Source organism: Heloderma suspectum, chromosome 2 (assembly GCF_057233095.1).
Source record: "Heloderma suspectum isolate Gila_16-S chromosome 2, 16-S_ref, whole genome shotgun sequence".
Classification (NCBI taxonomy): domain Eukaryota; kingdom Metazoa; phylum Chordata; class Lepidosauria; order Squamata; family Helodermatidae; genus Heloderma; species Heloderma suspectum.
In genome coordinates this window covers 272,620,460-272,634,759 of record NC_139459.1, presented here as the reverse complement: position 1 = coordinate 272,634,759, position 14,300 = coordinate 272,620,460, and the positions used below count along the sequence as shown (strand labels likewise).

General features: G+C 46.0%; 1 protein-coding gene across 1 annotated transcript in view; it reads right to left on the bottom strand.

Moving 5' to 3' along the window:
* SGCD (sarcoglycan delta) overlaps positions 1 to 13,408 on the bottom strand; it is a 341,247-nt gene extending 327,839 nt beyond the window's left edge. The window contains exon 1 of the mRNA XM_084839249.1: positions 13,223 to 13,408. Within this exon, the coding sequence (XP_084695375.1) occupies positions 13,223 to 13,408 (186 nt within the window). The remainder of the gene's footprint in view (positions 1 to 13,222) is intronic.
* Between the last annotated feature and the right edge of the window lie 892 nt (positions 13,409 to 14,300).

Here is a 14,300-nt window from a genome sequence, read left to right as displayed (position 1 = left end):
AGTCTCATAAGTTCAAACCTTCCAACAGGCTAAATATCGCATGGAATTATTGGAGGGAATACTGACAGTAGGTCCATCTTAGGCACAGACGGAAGAATGACCTTGAATAACTAAGTGGAGGGAGAAGACATTAATGGGCGGGCAGCCATGCCAGAAACAGGTAGAACTGAAGCGTCCGACATGCTTTTAAGCACAGCTGTCCCAGCATTCCTCTCCCACTCCCGAGGCTACCCCAGAAAGACTGAATGCGTTGAGCGCCACAGCATAGTGGTGCCACTCATTAAAACGCCGTGAGTGCTCATTATGCTCAATAAGTGCTCATTGTATTTTAATGAGCACAACAAACATTCTGCTGGGAAAACCTCAAGGGTGTAATAAAAGCTGATAACAGGCATAAGGAAAGAGGGAAAGGGTAGCTTGGAAAACATGATCTTTCCTAAAGGAGACGGTGCTTCCCTTGTAGTGATAACTCAGTTCAACTTTGCATCTTGAGAATTCCTGAATCAAGCCTCCAAAGCCACATGGCAAACATTTATATAGTAAATGTTGCAAATAATTTTATTTTCCCTTCTTTTCTTTTGAACTCTGTGATGATGTCTGATGTCTTCCTAGTCAGTGCAGGCAACTGAGCCTTGGAATAATTCGCCTTTTGGAGACTCGGAAGTGAGCAGCACATGGTACTGCAGTTTTGCAGTTCCCATCAGCTGCAGCACTGTTGCAGCCTCCAGGGTTATTTTATAGCCTGTGCCCATGTGTAGAGTGGCTGAGGCTATGTTTTATATGCAAAAGTTTGAAGTTCAATCCCCATTTAAAAGCATCAGAGACAGGGGGGCTGAGAGAGACCTCTGCCTGACAGCCTGGAGTGCTGCTGCCAGTCAAGTAGAACAGGGGTGGGCAGAAAGTAGCCCATGGGATTCACTGGTAGATCTCCAGGTGATTCACAACAGATCACCAAGGGTTTCTGGCTCCCAATCGTTTAACAACAGCAAAAAGGTTTTTTTGCTCCCTGCTAAATTAGGCTGCTGAGATAGAAGAAAGCTCAGATGGGAAAGCAGGAGTGGATTTTTACATGACAGGACTATGAGCTCAGTTCTGGTACTGAAAAAAATACATCTTGGGCTGAGCATATAGTCAGAGGCACTCTGATTCCTTAATTCTAAGAATATATTACGCCCTCTGCCTCCTGGGCCACCATTTTGCACCTGACTCTGGTTGGTGGCTCTCCAAATTCTAGTAAAAAACAAAGTAGAACCTGCAAGCCTGAAGTCTGCCCACACCCGACGTAGGCAATACTGGCTAGATGGACCAATGACCTAATTCAGAATAATAGGCAGCTTCACATGATCTCAGATATGGATATGTGTTTTGTTAAGCTGAGGGGAGCTAGAGGGTGACAAATTTGTGGTACATATACAACTTACAAGGTGTCGACATGTCAAACTGGTTAAGGACCTGTGTTGTTGTTGTTGCTGTTGTTGTTAAAATGGCTAAACCAGGATCAAATGCCCAACAGCATTAAAAAAAAATAAATCCAGTTCTCTTGCTGATATTTTGCATAATAGATTTCTATTACCAAGGTGGCAGGTGATCATTACACTCAGTCTACCAGAGAGCCAGGGTGGTATAGTGGTTAGAGTGTTGGACTGGGACTCGTGAGATCTAGATTCTTGTCTCCACTCTGCCTTGAAGCTCACTGGGTGACTTTAGCCAGTAACTGACTCTCAGCCTAATCTAGCTCACAGGGTTGTTAGACTCATAGAATCATAGAATAGTAGGGTTGGAAGGGGCCCATAAGGCCATCGAGTCCAACCCCCTGCTCAGTGCAGGAATCCAGGTCAGAGCATCCCCAACAGATGGCTGTCCAGCCTCGTCTTGAACACCTCCAGTGTGGGAGAGCCCACCACGTCCCCAGGTAATTGGTTCCATTGTCGTATTGCTCTAACAGTCAGGAAGTTTTCCTGATGCTCAGCCGGAATCTGGTTTCCTGTAACTTGAGCCCATTATTCTGTGTCCTGAGGTCTAGGATGATTGAGAAGAGATCCTGGCCTTCCTCCCTGTGACAACCTTTCAAGTCCTTGAAGAGCGCTATCCTATCTCCCCTCAGTCTTCTCTTCTCAAGGCTAAACATGCCCAGTTCTTTCAGTCTCTCTTCATAGGGCTTTGTTTCCAGTCCCTGATCATCTTTGTTGCCCTCCTCTAAACCCTCTCCAGTTTGTCTGCATCCTTCTTAAAGTGTGGTGCCCAGAACTGCACACAGTACTCCAGATGAGGCCTAACCAGTGCTGAGTAGAGGGGAACTAGTACTTCCCGGGATTTGGAAGCGATGCTTCTATTAAGGCAGCCCAAAATAGCATTTGCCTTTTTTGCAGCCACATCACATTGTTGGCTCATCTTCAGCTTGTGATCGACAACAATTCCAAGATCCTTCTCGCTTGTAGTGTTGTTGAGCCACATATCTCCCATCTTGTAACTGTGCATTTGGTTTCTTTTTCCTATGTGCAGAACTTGGAATTTATCCCTATTAAATGTCATTCTGTTGTTTTCTGCCCAGAGCTCCAGTCTATCCAGATCACTCTGAATTTTGTTTCTGTCTTCCAAAGTATTAGCTATCATGCCCAATTTTGTGTCATCTGCAAATTTGATCAGCATTCCCTGCACCTCCTCCTCCAAGTCATTAATAAAAATGTTGAAGAGCACTGGGCCCAGGACTGAGCCCTGCGGTACCCCACTCGTTACCTCTCCCTAGTTTGAGAAGGTCCCATTGATAAGCACTCTTTGAGTCCGATTCTGTAGCCAACTGTGGATCCACCTGACAGTTGTTTCATCTAGCTCACTTTGAGAAGTTTGCTCATCAGGATATCATGGGGCACTTTGTCGAAAGCTTTGCTGAAGTCGAGGTATATGATGTCTACAGCATTCACATGGTCCACAAGGGAGGTTACTTGATCAAAGAATGAGATCAGATTTGTCTGGCAGGACTTGTTCTTGACAAATCCATGTTGGCTTCGAGTAATCACTGCATTGTTTTCAAGGTACTTCCAGATGGATTGCTTTATCATCTGCTCCAGAATTTTCCCAGGGATTGATGTCAGAGTGACTGGTCTGTAGTTCCCAGGTTCCTCCTTTTTACTCTTTTTGAAGATAGGGACAACATTAGCCCTCCTCCAGTCATCTGGCACTTCCCCTGTCCTCCATGATTTCTCAAAGATAATAGACAACGGTTCTGAGAGTTCTTCTGCCAGTTCCTTTATTACTCTAGCATGCAATTCACCTGGCCCTGGAGATTTGAACTCATTCAAAGTAATTAGGTGTTCCTTGACCATATGCCTATCCATCTCAAGCTGCAATCCTGCCCCTTCAGCCTGTACTTCGCCTTTGCCAGGGGGTCACAGACCCTCTCTGGGGAGAAGACTGAGCCAAAGTAGGAATTGAGCACCTCTGCCTTTTCTTTGTCATCTGTTATTGTTTTGCCATCCTTATTTAATAGCTGAACCACCATTTCTTTCCTCTGCCTTTTACTATGCACATAGCTGAAGAAAGCCTTTTTGTTGTTTTTAGCATCCCTCGCTAACCTCAGCTCGTTCTCAGCTTTAGCCTTCCTGACGCCATCCCTGCAATTCTGTGCTACCTGCCTGGACTCTTCCTTTGTTACTTGGCCTTCTTTCCACTTCCTATATGTGCCCTTTTTTGTTTTCAGGTCATCCCTAAGCTTTTTGTGAAGCCACATTGGCGTCTTCTGTTGTCTTCCACCTTTTCTTCTTGTTGGAATTGTTTGTAATTGTGCCTTGATAATTTCCTTTTTTAAAAGCTCCCACCCATCTTGGACTCCTTTTCTCATTAGCGTCGCTTGCCATGGGACCTTACTGATCATTGTTCTGAGTTTATTAAAATCAGCTTTCCTAAAATCCAGGGTACGTGTTTGACTACACTCGGCTTTTGCTTCCCTTAGAACCAAGAACTCAAGTACAACATGGTCGCTTTCTCCCAGAGTTCCTGTAACTGCTACTTTATCCACTAAGTCATCTCTGTTGGTTAGGATCAAGTCAAGGATAGCCGATCCTCTAGTTCCTTTCTCTACTTTCTGTAGGAGGAAGTTATCCGCCGCACAAGTCAGGAATTTCCTGGAGGGGCCATGTTTTGCAGAATTTGTCTCCCAACAAATATCGGGGAAATTGAAGTCCCCCATTACTACTACATCATGCTTCCCTAAAACAGTGACTATTTGCTTTTCAAAAGTTTCATCCTCGTCTTCTCCTTGATTGGGTGGCCGGTAGTAGACTCCGACCACCAGGTTCCTTTTATTCTTTGCTCCATTTATTTTGATCCAGATGCTCTCGATGGGGCTACCAAGCTCATCCTCCTGTATTTCTGTGCAGAGATATGTATTTTTCACATACAGTGCAACCCCACCTACCTTTCTGTTCCTCCTGTTCTTTTTGAACAAGTTATATCTTTCAGTTGCTGTATTCCAGTCATGAGAGTCATCCCACCAAGTCTCAGTTATACCTATCAAGTCATAATTTCCCTCCTGTATTAAGCATTCAAATTCGTTCTGTTTGTTTCCCATACTTTGGGCATTAGTATATAGACATAGAAGGAACTATGGACGGAGGTCTGTAACATTGTTCAGGAGGCAGCAACGAAATCCATCCCAAAGAAAAAGAAATGCAAGAAAGCCAAGTGGCTGTCTGATGAGGCTTTACAAGTAGCTGAAGAAAGAAGGGAAGCGAAAAGCAAGGGAGAAAGGGGAAGACATATCCAACTGAATGGAGAGTTCCAGAGAATAGCAAGGAGAGACAGGAAGGACTTCTTAAATGAACAATGCAAGGAAATCGAGGAAAACAACAGAATGGGAAAGACTAGAGATCTCTTCAAGAAAATTGGAAATCTCAAGGGAACGTTTTGTGCAAAGACAGGCATGATAAAGGACAAAGAAGGCAGGGACCTAACAGAAGCAGATGAGATCAAGAAGAGGTGGCAAGAATACACAAAGAACTATACAGGAAAGATCTGAATGTCACTGATAGCCATGATAGTGCGGTCACTGAACCTGAGCTGGACATCCTCGAGAGTGAAGTCAAGTGGGCCTTAGGAAGCATTAGTAACAACAAAGCTAGCGGAGATGACAGTCTTCCAGCTGAGCTATTTAAAATCCTAAAAGATGATGCTGTTAAAGTGCTGCATTCAATATGCCAACAAATCTGGAACACTCAACAGTGGCCACAAGACTGGAAAAGGTCAGTTTACATTCCAATTCCAAAGAAGGTCAATGCCAAAGAGTGTTCAAACTACCGCACAATTGCGCTCATTTCACATGCCAGCAAGGTGATGCTCAAAATCCTACAAGCTAGGTTTCAGCAGTATGCAAACCGAGAACTACTGGAAGTACAAGCTGGGTTTCGAAGAGGCAGAGGAACTAGAGATCAAATCGCCAACATTCGCTGGATCATGGAGAAAGCAAGAGAATTCCAGAAAAACATCTATTTCTGCTTAATTGACTACGCTAAAGCCTTTGATTGTGTGGATCACAACAAACTGTGGCAAATTCTTAAAGTGATGGGAGTACCAGACCACCTTATCTGTCTCCTGAGAAACCTGTACAAGGGTCAAGAAGCAACAGTAAGAACCAGACATGGAACAACCGAGTGGTTCCAAATTGAGTACGACAAGGCTGCATATTGTTACCCTGCTTATTTAACTTATATGCAGAATACATCATGAGAAACGCCGGGTTGGATGAATCACAGGTAGGAATTAAGATTGCCGGGAGAATGATCAAAAACCTCCGATATGCAGACGATACCACCCTAATGGCAGAAAGCGAAGAGGATCTAAAGAGCCTCTTGTTGAGGGTGAAAGAGGAGAGTGCAAAAGCTGGTTTGAAACTCAACATTAAAAAAACTAAGATCATGGCATCTGGCCCCATCACTTTCTGGCATATAGAAGGAGAAGAAATGGAAGCAGTGACAGATTTTACTTTCTTGGGCTCCAAGATCACCGCAGACGGTGACTGTAGCCATGAAATTAAAAGACGCTTGTTGCTGGGGAGGAAAGCTATGGCAAACGTAGACAGCATAGTAAGAAGCAGAGACATCACCTTGCCGACAAAGGTCCGTCTAATCAAAGCTATGGTTTTCCCAGTAGTAATGTATGGCTGTGAGAGCTGGACTATAAGGAAGGCTGAGCGCCGAAGAATTGATGCTTTCGAACTGTGGTGCTGGAGAAGACTCTTACGAGTCCCCTGGACTGCGAGGAGGTCAAATCAGTCCATCCGAAAGGAAATCAACCCTGAGTGCTCATTGGAAGGACAGATACTGAAGCTGAAGCTCAAATATTTTGGCCACCTAATGCGAAGAGAAAACTCTCTGGAAAAGCCCTTGATGCTGGGAAAGACTGAAGGCAAAAGGAGAAGGGGACGGCAGAGGATGAGATGGCTAGATAGCATCACGGATGCAATGAATATGAACTTGAGCACACTCCGGGAGCGAGCGCAGGACAGGAAGGCCTGGCGTGCTATGGTCCATGGGGTCATGAAGAGTCGGACACGACTGAACAACAACAATCGAAGACCATGTGCTTCATAGTCTGGCTTTCTTCCTACATGTGTCTGAAGACTATTATTGGGCGCTATCAGAGCTGTTCTCTCCATTGCAGTGCATGCGCCTACATCCATTGTTACCCTCAACATTACATCTCCCTTCCCCGTAGGATTCAGTTTAAAGCACTCCTGATGAAGTTCTTCATGCTGTGGCCAAACACATTCTTCCCATCCTTTGTGAGGTGCAACTCGTCCCTTGCCAACAGCCCATCTTCCAGGAAGTATAGCCCGTGGTCCCAGAATCCAAATCTCTCTCGTCGGCACCACCTTCATAGCCAGTCATTCACCCGGAGTATTTTTTGTTCCCTTTCTTTCTCCCTTCTAGCTACTGGAAGGATGGATGAGAAAACTATCTGGGCCCCAAAGTTCTTGAGTTTCTTTCCAAAGCTTCAAAGTCTGATGTGATTTCTTCGTAGCGCCGCTTGGCGGTATCATTTGTTCCCACATGGATGAGAAGAAAGGGATACCTGTCAGTGGGATTTATGAGTGCAGGCAACCTTTCAGTCACGTCTCTAATCCATCCTCCTGGGAAACAACATACTTGGCGAGTCCACGGGTCTTCGCGACATACTTGGGTCTCGATCCCATGCAGTGAGGAGTTTCCCACTACTACCACTCTTCTCTTCTAGTTGTTCTAGGCCTGGGTTTCATCGCCTCTGTCTGACTGACCTTCAGCCCCTTGCTCACTCTCATGTAGGTTCCCCTGTGATTCTTCCTCTGCAGGCTGTCCTCCAATCTCATCCGCAAGTACCTGGAATGGGTTTCACAGCACCACTGCTTCCACTGGTGCAGGGTGGCATCTAATTATTCTTCTCCTGTCACCCTTTTCCAAGGGGTATTCTCTACTCCATTTTTCTTCACCTCAGCATTTCCCACTTCCTCATCTTGCTGTTGCTCTTCAAGCTTCTGGTCTTCCCTTTGCTGCTGTAGTTCCCCCATTCTGTCCAAGAACTCTTCGTGTTCTCTTATTCCAGGAGGGTCAACAGTAGGGATGACGGAGAATTTCTCCACGAATCTCTGGGAGGCCGAATGCCAACCCATTCGGCCCCCCGAAATTGGTGGTGAAATTCTCCGCCCCTCCCGCCCCCCCCCAGGATGGGACTTACCTCCTTCGAATGTCCCTCTCGGCGGCAGGTCCCGGCGGTGTTTCGGCGGCATTTCAGCGGGGGCAGCAGCTGGTCTTCCGACTGGCTGCCGCCACCATTACAAAGTAAAGTAAAAAAAACAACAACACACATGTGATAGGCTACGTAACGATTTACGTAGCCTGTCACGGCTAGATTTTCAAAGTCAGCCGTGATAGGCTATGTAAATCTTTATGTAGCCTATCACGGCTGACTTTGGGGGAAAAAAAAAGCGCGTACGCAAATGGTGGCGCCCTGCCGTGATAGGCTACTATGGCAAGGGGGAAAAAACCCCAGCGTACGCAAATGGCGGCACCGTCCCTCCCCCCGGAATCCTTGCCGGGGGGGAGGCACTCCGCGTCTCCCCCCAGAATCCTGACTGGCCAGCTCCGCTCCTTGGCCAAGCCGTGGAGCCGCCGGCCGGCTCCGGCCGCCCGCAGCCGGACATCCGGCTGCTGCGCAGCCCTGCAGGGACGCAAATGGCGGCTGTTGTAGCTGCCATCATTTGTGTCCCTGTAGTGAGCCGTGATAGGCTATCTAAATATTTACGTAGCCTAACACGGCAGGGGGAAAACCCCAGCATACGCAAATGGCGGTAGCCACCGCCATTTGCGTACGCTGGGGTTTTTTCCCCCTTGCCGTAGTAGCCTATCATGGCAGGAGGGAAAAAACCCCAGGGTATGCAAATGGCACCGGCTACCGCCATTTGCATATGCTGGTTCCCCCCCCCCCCCCCGCGATAGGCTACATAAGTATTTATGTAGCCTATCACGGCTGAAGGAGGAGGAAGTGAATGGCAGCCACAGGACGGCCGCCATTCGGACAGCAGCGAGGACGGGAGCACGTGAGTGCTCCGTTTCACACGCCTTTCATGGGGTGGGGGGGATGGGGGCTTCATTCCACGACAGTTTTCGGGAGACCAAATGCACTGGCATTCGGCCTCACCGAGATCTGTCGCGGAATTCTCTGACATCCCTACGAAAAATAGGGAACGCAAATGGCGGTCGCCGTAGCCACCGCCATTTGCGTACGCCTTTTTTTTTTTTCTTGGCTTGCTGTGATAGGCTACATAAATACTTACGTAGCCTATCATGGCAAAGACCAGGATTGAAATGGCGGCTGTGGCAGCCGGTCGAAAGACCAGCCGCTGCTGCCGGACCTGCCGCCGTCCGGGACATCTGCCCCAGATAAGCCTCGTTCTGGGGGGAATCCGCGGGTGGGGGCAGGCCATTCCACCATGGATTTCGGGGGGCCGAATGCCAGTGCATTCGGCTTCACTGAAATATGTGGCGGAATTGTCCGCCATCCCTATCTCAGGCAAGTGTCAAGGGCTCCTTGGAGGTCTCTCTCAGTCTAATCCAGTAGCCAAGTCCAGACACAGACAAAGGGATTCTTTTCAAAGCTTTATTCGTCCTTTACAACTTAACAACTCTACTATTAGCAACTAGATATGAGCAGCAGAGTACCTATGCCCTAAGTTGGAACAGTTGGTTCCTGTTTGAAAGAGAATCATTAGCAGACCCTGAACTTAAGGGCTAGGGAGAGTCCCTCCCCTTTTCCCTTGGATCCTCTGGGCACAAACGTTGTTTGTGCGCCAACCGGCCACTACGCCTCCTTTCTGCGCCCTCCATTTGACGCTGCTCTCTGCGTCGGCGTCGTGTGTCCATCAAGTCTGCTTCCCGTGCTCTGTCACTCCCAGGACTGCTATCTAAGCTAGGAATGCTGGTGGGAGGAATCTCCATCAGCTGTTGGCCCTGGGAAACAGGAGCGCGCTCCTCTCCCAGGAGCGACTCCTCTTCCTCAGAATCAGAACTACTCTGGGATTCTATGGGCTCAGTGTCCACTCTGACAGCAAGAAAACAAACATTGCACACACCTTGCAGGTCACCACCAGTGGAGAGTCCTGTCCTTCCATTGCCTCTTTTCCCTTTTTTGTGTCTAGCTTTGTGATTGTTCTAGACTAGCCTGTGCCTGCTCCTCTACTCAGTAGAGGTTAAAAGCAGAGTCCCACTGGTGTGGAAGTGTGTGTTACAAGACAAATAAATGAAAAAAAGTTACTTAAAAAATAAAATAATAAAAAAAAATGTTAGGGGCCTCCCCCTTAACCTTCCCTGCCAAACTCCCCTGGCCAACTCCTGTTTGCTCCCCCTGTGCGCGCGCTCTGGTCGCCTGCTCTCTGGGAGCTTGCTTGCTTCTGTAGACCCTGGACCAGCTGGAGCAGCTTGCTCTGTTCTGCTCTGCTCAGCTGGGAGGCGGGAAACAGGATAAAATGTTGTGGGGATAAAATAGAAAGAAGGAGGACTGTGTAAGCCACTGTACTGGGTTTGGTTTTGGAAAAATGGCAAAGAATCAGGTGTGAATTTGCACAGAGTCATATGCAGTGTTTAATGGTGTAAGTATACTGATTTGATAGAGGTGTTGGCAATTTTTATGATTTTAGAGTTGGTTCTCATAGCTGTATTCACAAACAATGAAGGCCATGCTTTTTGCTACTAACAGAAGCTAAAACAACGCACAGCAGTTGCTTCACAGAGTAGCTATACGGTTTGTACCCTTTAGTTGATAAGGGATGCTTCTTCCTATGCTGTGAGAAACTTTCTTTGCTGCCAAGAAGAAAGCCCACCCCCCTTCTCCTTCTGGCTGAAGGGAGGGGTGTGTGTGTCTTCTGACAGTTGATAAGAAAGGCCCTATCCTGGGCAGATTGGCCGGCTACCTGTTCCCGCCTGAGAGGGAGAAGGCACCACCTACTCAGGTACCCAGCCCTGGGACCACACCTGTCACATCTTTGGGAACTGGAGTGACTGCAGCTGAAAGCTGGAGGGCTGGGTGTAAGCTTCTTTCCCCCCCCCCTTTTTCTTTTATTCTATCTGCATCCATTTCATTCTCTCAAACAAGTGGACCTGAGTCATATTGGAACCTTCAAATCTGTTTAGTGTGTGGTTCCTGGCTGGACCAGGCCGCAGATTTAAGACAGCTTCCTTGGGTTCCTTGCAAGAGGAAAAACGGTGGGATATAAAAGTAATAATAAACTAAGTAAATAAATTAAAATAAATAACTGACCTGATAAATGGTAGGCATTTTTAACTTTGGTTCTTAATTTAGTTACATCTTAAGATTTTTTTTTTCATTAAGATGGCCTCCTTAATGCAGCACATGCACTGCCCCAATCCAACAGAATGATAAGGGGGTAGCTTTGGTGTGGGGCGGGGAGGGGGAGATAAGTTTGCTGCAGGCCCAGTGGCAGTTCTCCATGGGTGCTTCCAGACAGAGGGGTCCTAGTGCTAACTATCAGAAGGCATTGTGCAGCTATTCCATCTTTTCTTTCTAAATTTTCTGTGATAAGAAAAAGAGAGAAATAGTGGTGGGAAAACACAGGAGGGTTACGTGTGGAATTTGACAATACGTGGACCCCCGTAAGATTCTGTGAACAAGGCAGGGCAATGTCTTGATAGAAAGCCTTCTTTGGAAGCATCCTGCATCACCATTTTTTAAATGAGGTGAGAGGTGTACAGTAGCACCGGGAAAAGGGAGAACATATCAGCCAAACAGCAATTAAAGAGACAGTAGTGTTACCGGGAGAGGGCATAGCCCTGCTGGTATTTACCATTCTTAATTTAATTTAATTTTTAAATTTTATTTTAAGTGCTATGTGAATGCTCCAGTGCTACAGCAGAGAATCATTCAGCCTCTGAAGATGTTTGGTTTGTTAAACATTTACGTAGGCTAAAATGGTGAATCAAAAAGGGACGCAAATAGCGCCTGCTATGCTATTTGCATTCCCCTTTATTTTCGCCGTCATAGTCTACGTAAATATTTACGTAGATTCAGACAGCCAAAAATAAGGAACGCAAATGGCGGCGGCCACAGCCGTCGCCATTTGCATACACAGTTCCCCCCCACCCCCAGAGCCCTCCGCAGCCAGAAATCCAGCTGCAGACGGCTCTGGGCTGGGCTGGGCCTGGCCGGCTGCTCCGCGGAGCTGCCGCGGAACACAGCCGGCCATCGAGGATTCCGGGGGGGAGGAACAGATCGCCTCCCCCCCGTCGAGGATTCCGGGGGGAGGGATGGAACGCCTCCCCCCCACCATCAACATAATCTGTGAAAGGTAAGTGACTTTCATACATCCATAGCTACAAAAGATTGAAGATTGAGTACTAGGGAAAATACAGCATCTTTGTACCAGGAGCTCATACACAAACAGGCATCGGGATCCTGCATACCAATATAATGACTGCACAAAAATAAAACTATCTGGAAAAGTCTGAGGATTCTGACTGAAATGTATGGGGACATATGGTTTACTATTTGGAGTGTTTTATAATTACTTTCAAAATATAATTCATAACAGGTCACTTCCACCATCTTGTCTTTACTTCATTGCACAAGTTTATACGATCACTCTGTATTACAGTAGTTTACAGTGACTTCCCCCCACCCTCGAGTAAGGATAAAATGCAATTTATCATTTCAACCATCTCCTAGTGGTTTTGACAACAAGATAGGAGGTCTGATCTGACCTTTAGTAGAAGGAAGATAAGGAAGTGAAAGGAAAAGAGAGTGGATGTAGCATAATACAGCTATTCACATGAGGGTCTTTTATGAAGAAACCAAACCAACCACACACAAAAACAAAAAACAGTCTCTTTGTTTAAAACAGCCAATGAAAACTACTTTAAAGATTTGCCATAGTACCATATTTTCAGAGATTGGTTACCTGAAGAGCATTTCAGGCTCTTAAAGTATGATCTGATTTTATAGCTTTATCCACTAGGGAATGCTGTGTAGAAAGTTTGTTTTTAAAACTAAGTATCTTACCAGGGAAATCACACTGCCTCACAGCAATACTTTCTCTTTCACCATATAAACACACAATATGCTTCCTTGTTTAAATAAAAGTATAAGTCTCGTCCACCTTTCAGATCACCTTTGTCCTGAAAAAACAATTTCTGTGTAGGACACTGTTCATTCGCAAAATTCATACTGACCTTCTCTGTGATAAGCTTTGATGTATGGATATATTTTAGTAATTTTCCATATGGATGGAAGAAGATGGATAACTAACTTTTACTGTGCTGAAGAATGGGATTTAAAGTAGTGAAAGAAGTACTGAGAAAACCTTTGCATACTGAAATAACAACACTTTTCCCCCTTCCATATTTCCCCTGATGTTCAGTTCTTCCCAAAGATACCAAAGAAGATTCCTTAGATTTTACATCAGCCTTTCCCAACCTGGTGCCCTCCAGATCTACTGGACTTCAATGCCCATTAGCCCCACACAGTACAGCCAGTGGTGAGGAATGCTGGAAGTTGTAGTCCAAAACATCTGGAGGGCACCAAGTTGGGGAAGACTGCGCCACGTGGTGGGCTTACCATGCGCACTGGGATCCAAAATGTTACACAGCTGCAGCTGTATGTCTTAACATTAAAGCCTGAAGAAAGTCTGTCACACACACAGCCCTCCCCAAGCAAAACCCACGTAACCTCAGCAACCTCTACTTACAATTGTGAAGTTCATAACCTTGAGAATCCAGATGGTCATAGCAAGGTTTACCAGGATTAAAATCATTAGGAGTAGCACAAAGAAATAGAGGCACCTCTTCCGCCAGCCATAAATCCCCACTTTGTACACATGTGGTCCTTCCGAGCTCTGCATGGCGCTCCTATGTGCGTACTGTTCCTGAGGCATCTGGAAGAACACAACCAAACATAGAAGGTATAAGTTACACTGCACGGTAAACCAAAAGAAGTGCATGCTCATACATTGCAGAGCATTTTGAAAATACCTGCTGGACAAAACATATTCCTCTGGTTTGTTGCTGTATTGCTCCTCTGTTTATTTTATATAACAATGAATCACAATGCAGGAGTATCCTATACATTTCAACACACACACACACACACACACACACAAATTTCCCATAAAGACTGATCTCAAATGGCTCGCTTTGCAGCTTTAGGTTTTTTGCAAGGCAGGCACTCTAGGGCCCCTCAAAATCCTACCGGGAGATTTTTGCATGCATTTCGTAAAATAAGTTGAGTTCAGCACTTTGTTTTGAGGATGCAATATTACTTCTCTGAGGCTTTAATTTTCAAAAAAAATCATCTCAAATAAAATTATTCCTGGCTGCCAAGGAAAGGGCAGATTGGAGTGGTGCTTGGGATACTTTCCCTGAAGCAAGCTTAATACACAATGATTCTCAAGCTACTCATACACAATCAAGTAACGGTCCAAAGAAACCCACTGAACACAGATAACTCATTGCTGGTTCTTACTTAGGCTTGTTTGCCAAGTGGGGCTGTGTAGCATGTTTGTACCAGTGCAATTACTCTGCTGAGCAGCAAAAGCCTGGCTGTAAGAACTCTGAGGGAGAGGGAAGGAGAGGCCTGATGGTTTTCTTTTTCAGTAAGATGGGAGTAAAGTTATCTCAAAAGTAAAGGGTACATTAGAGCTGTAACATGTAAAACAATCCAGGTTATCCATTCTGTTCTGTTCTGTGGGTGTGTGATGTATAGAAATAAGGGTAGCTTTTAATTTTTATGGAGCCGTGATATCTGGAGGAAGAGTCAGCCCTAGAGAC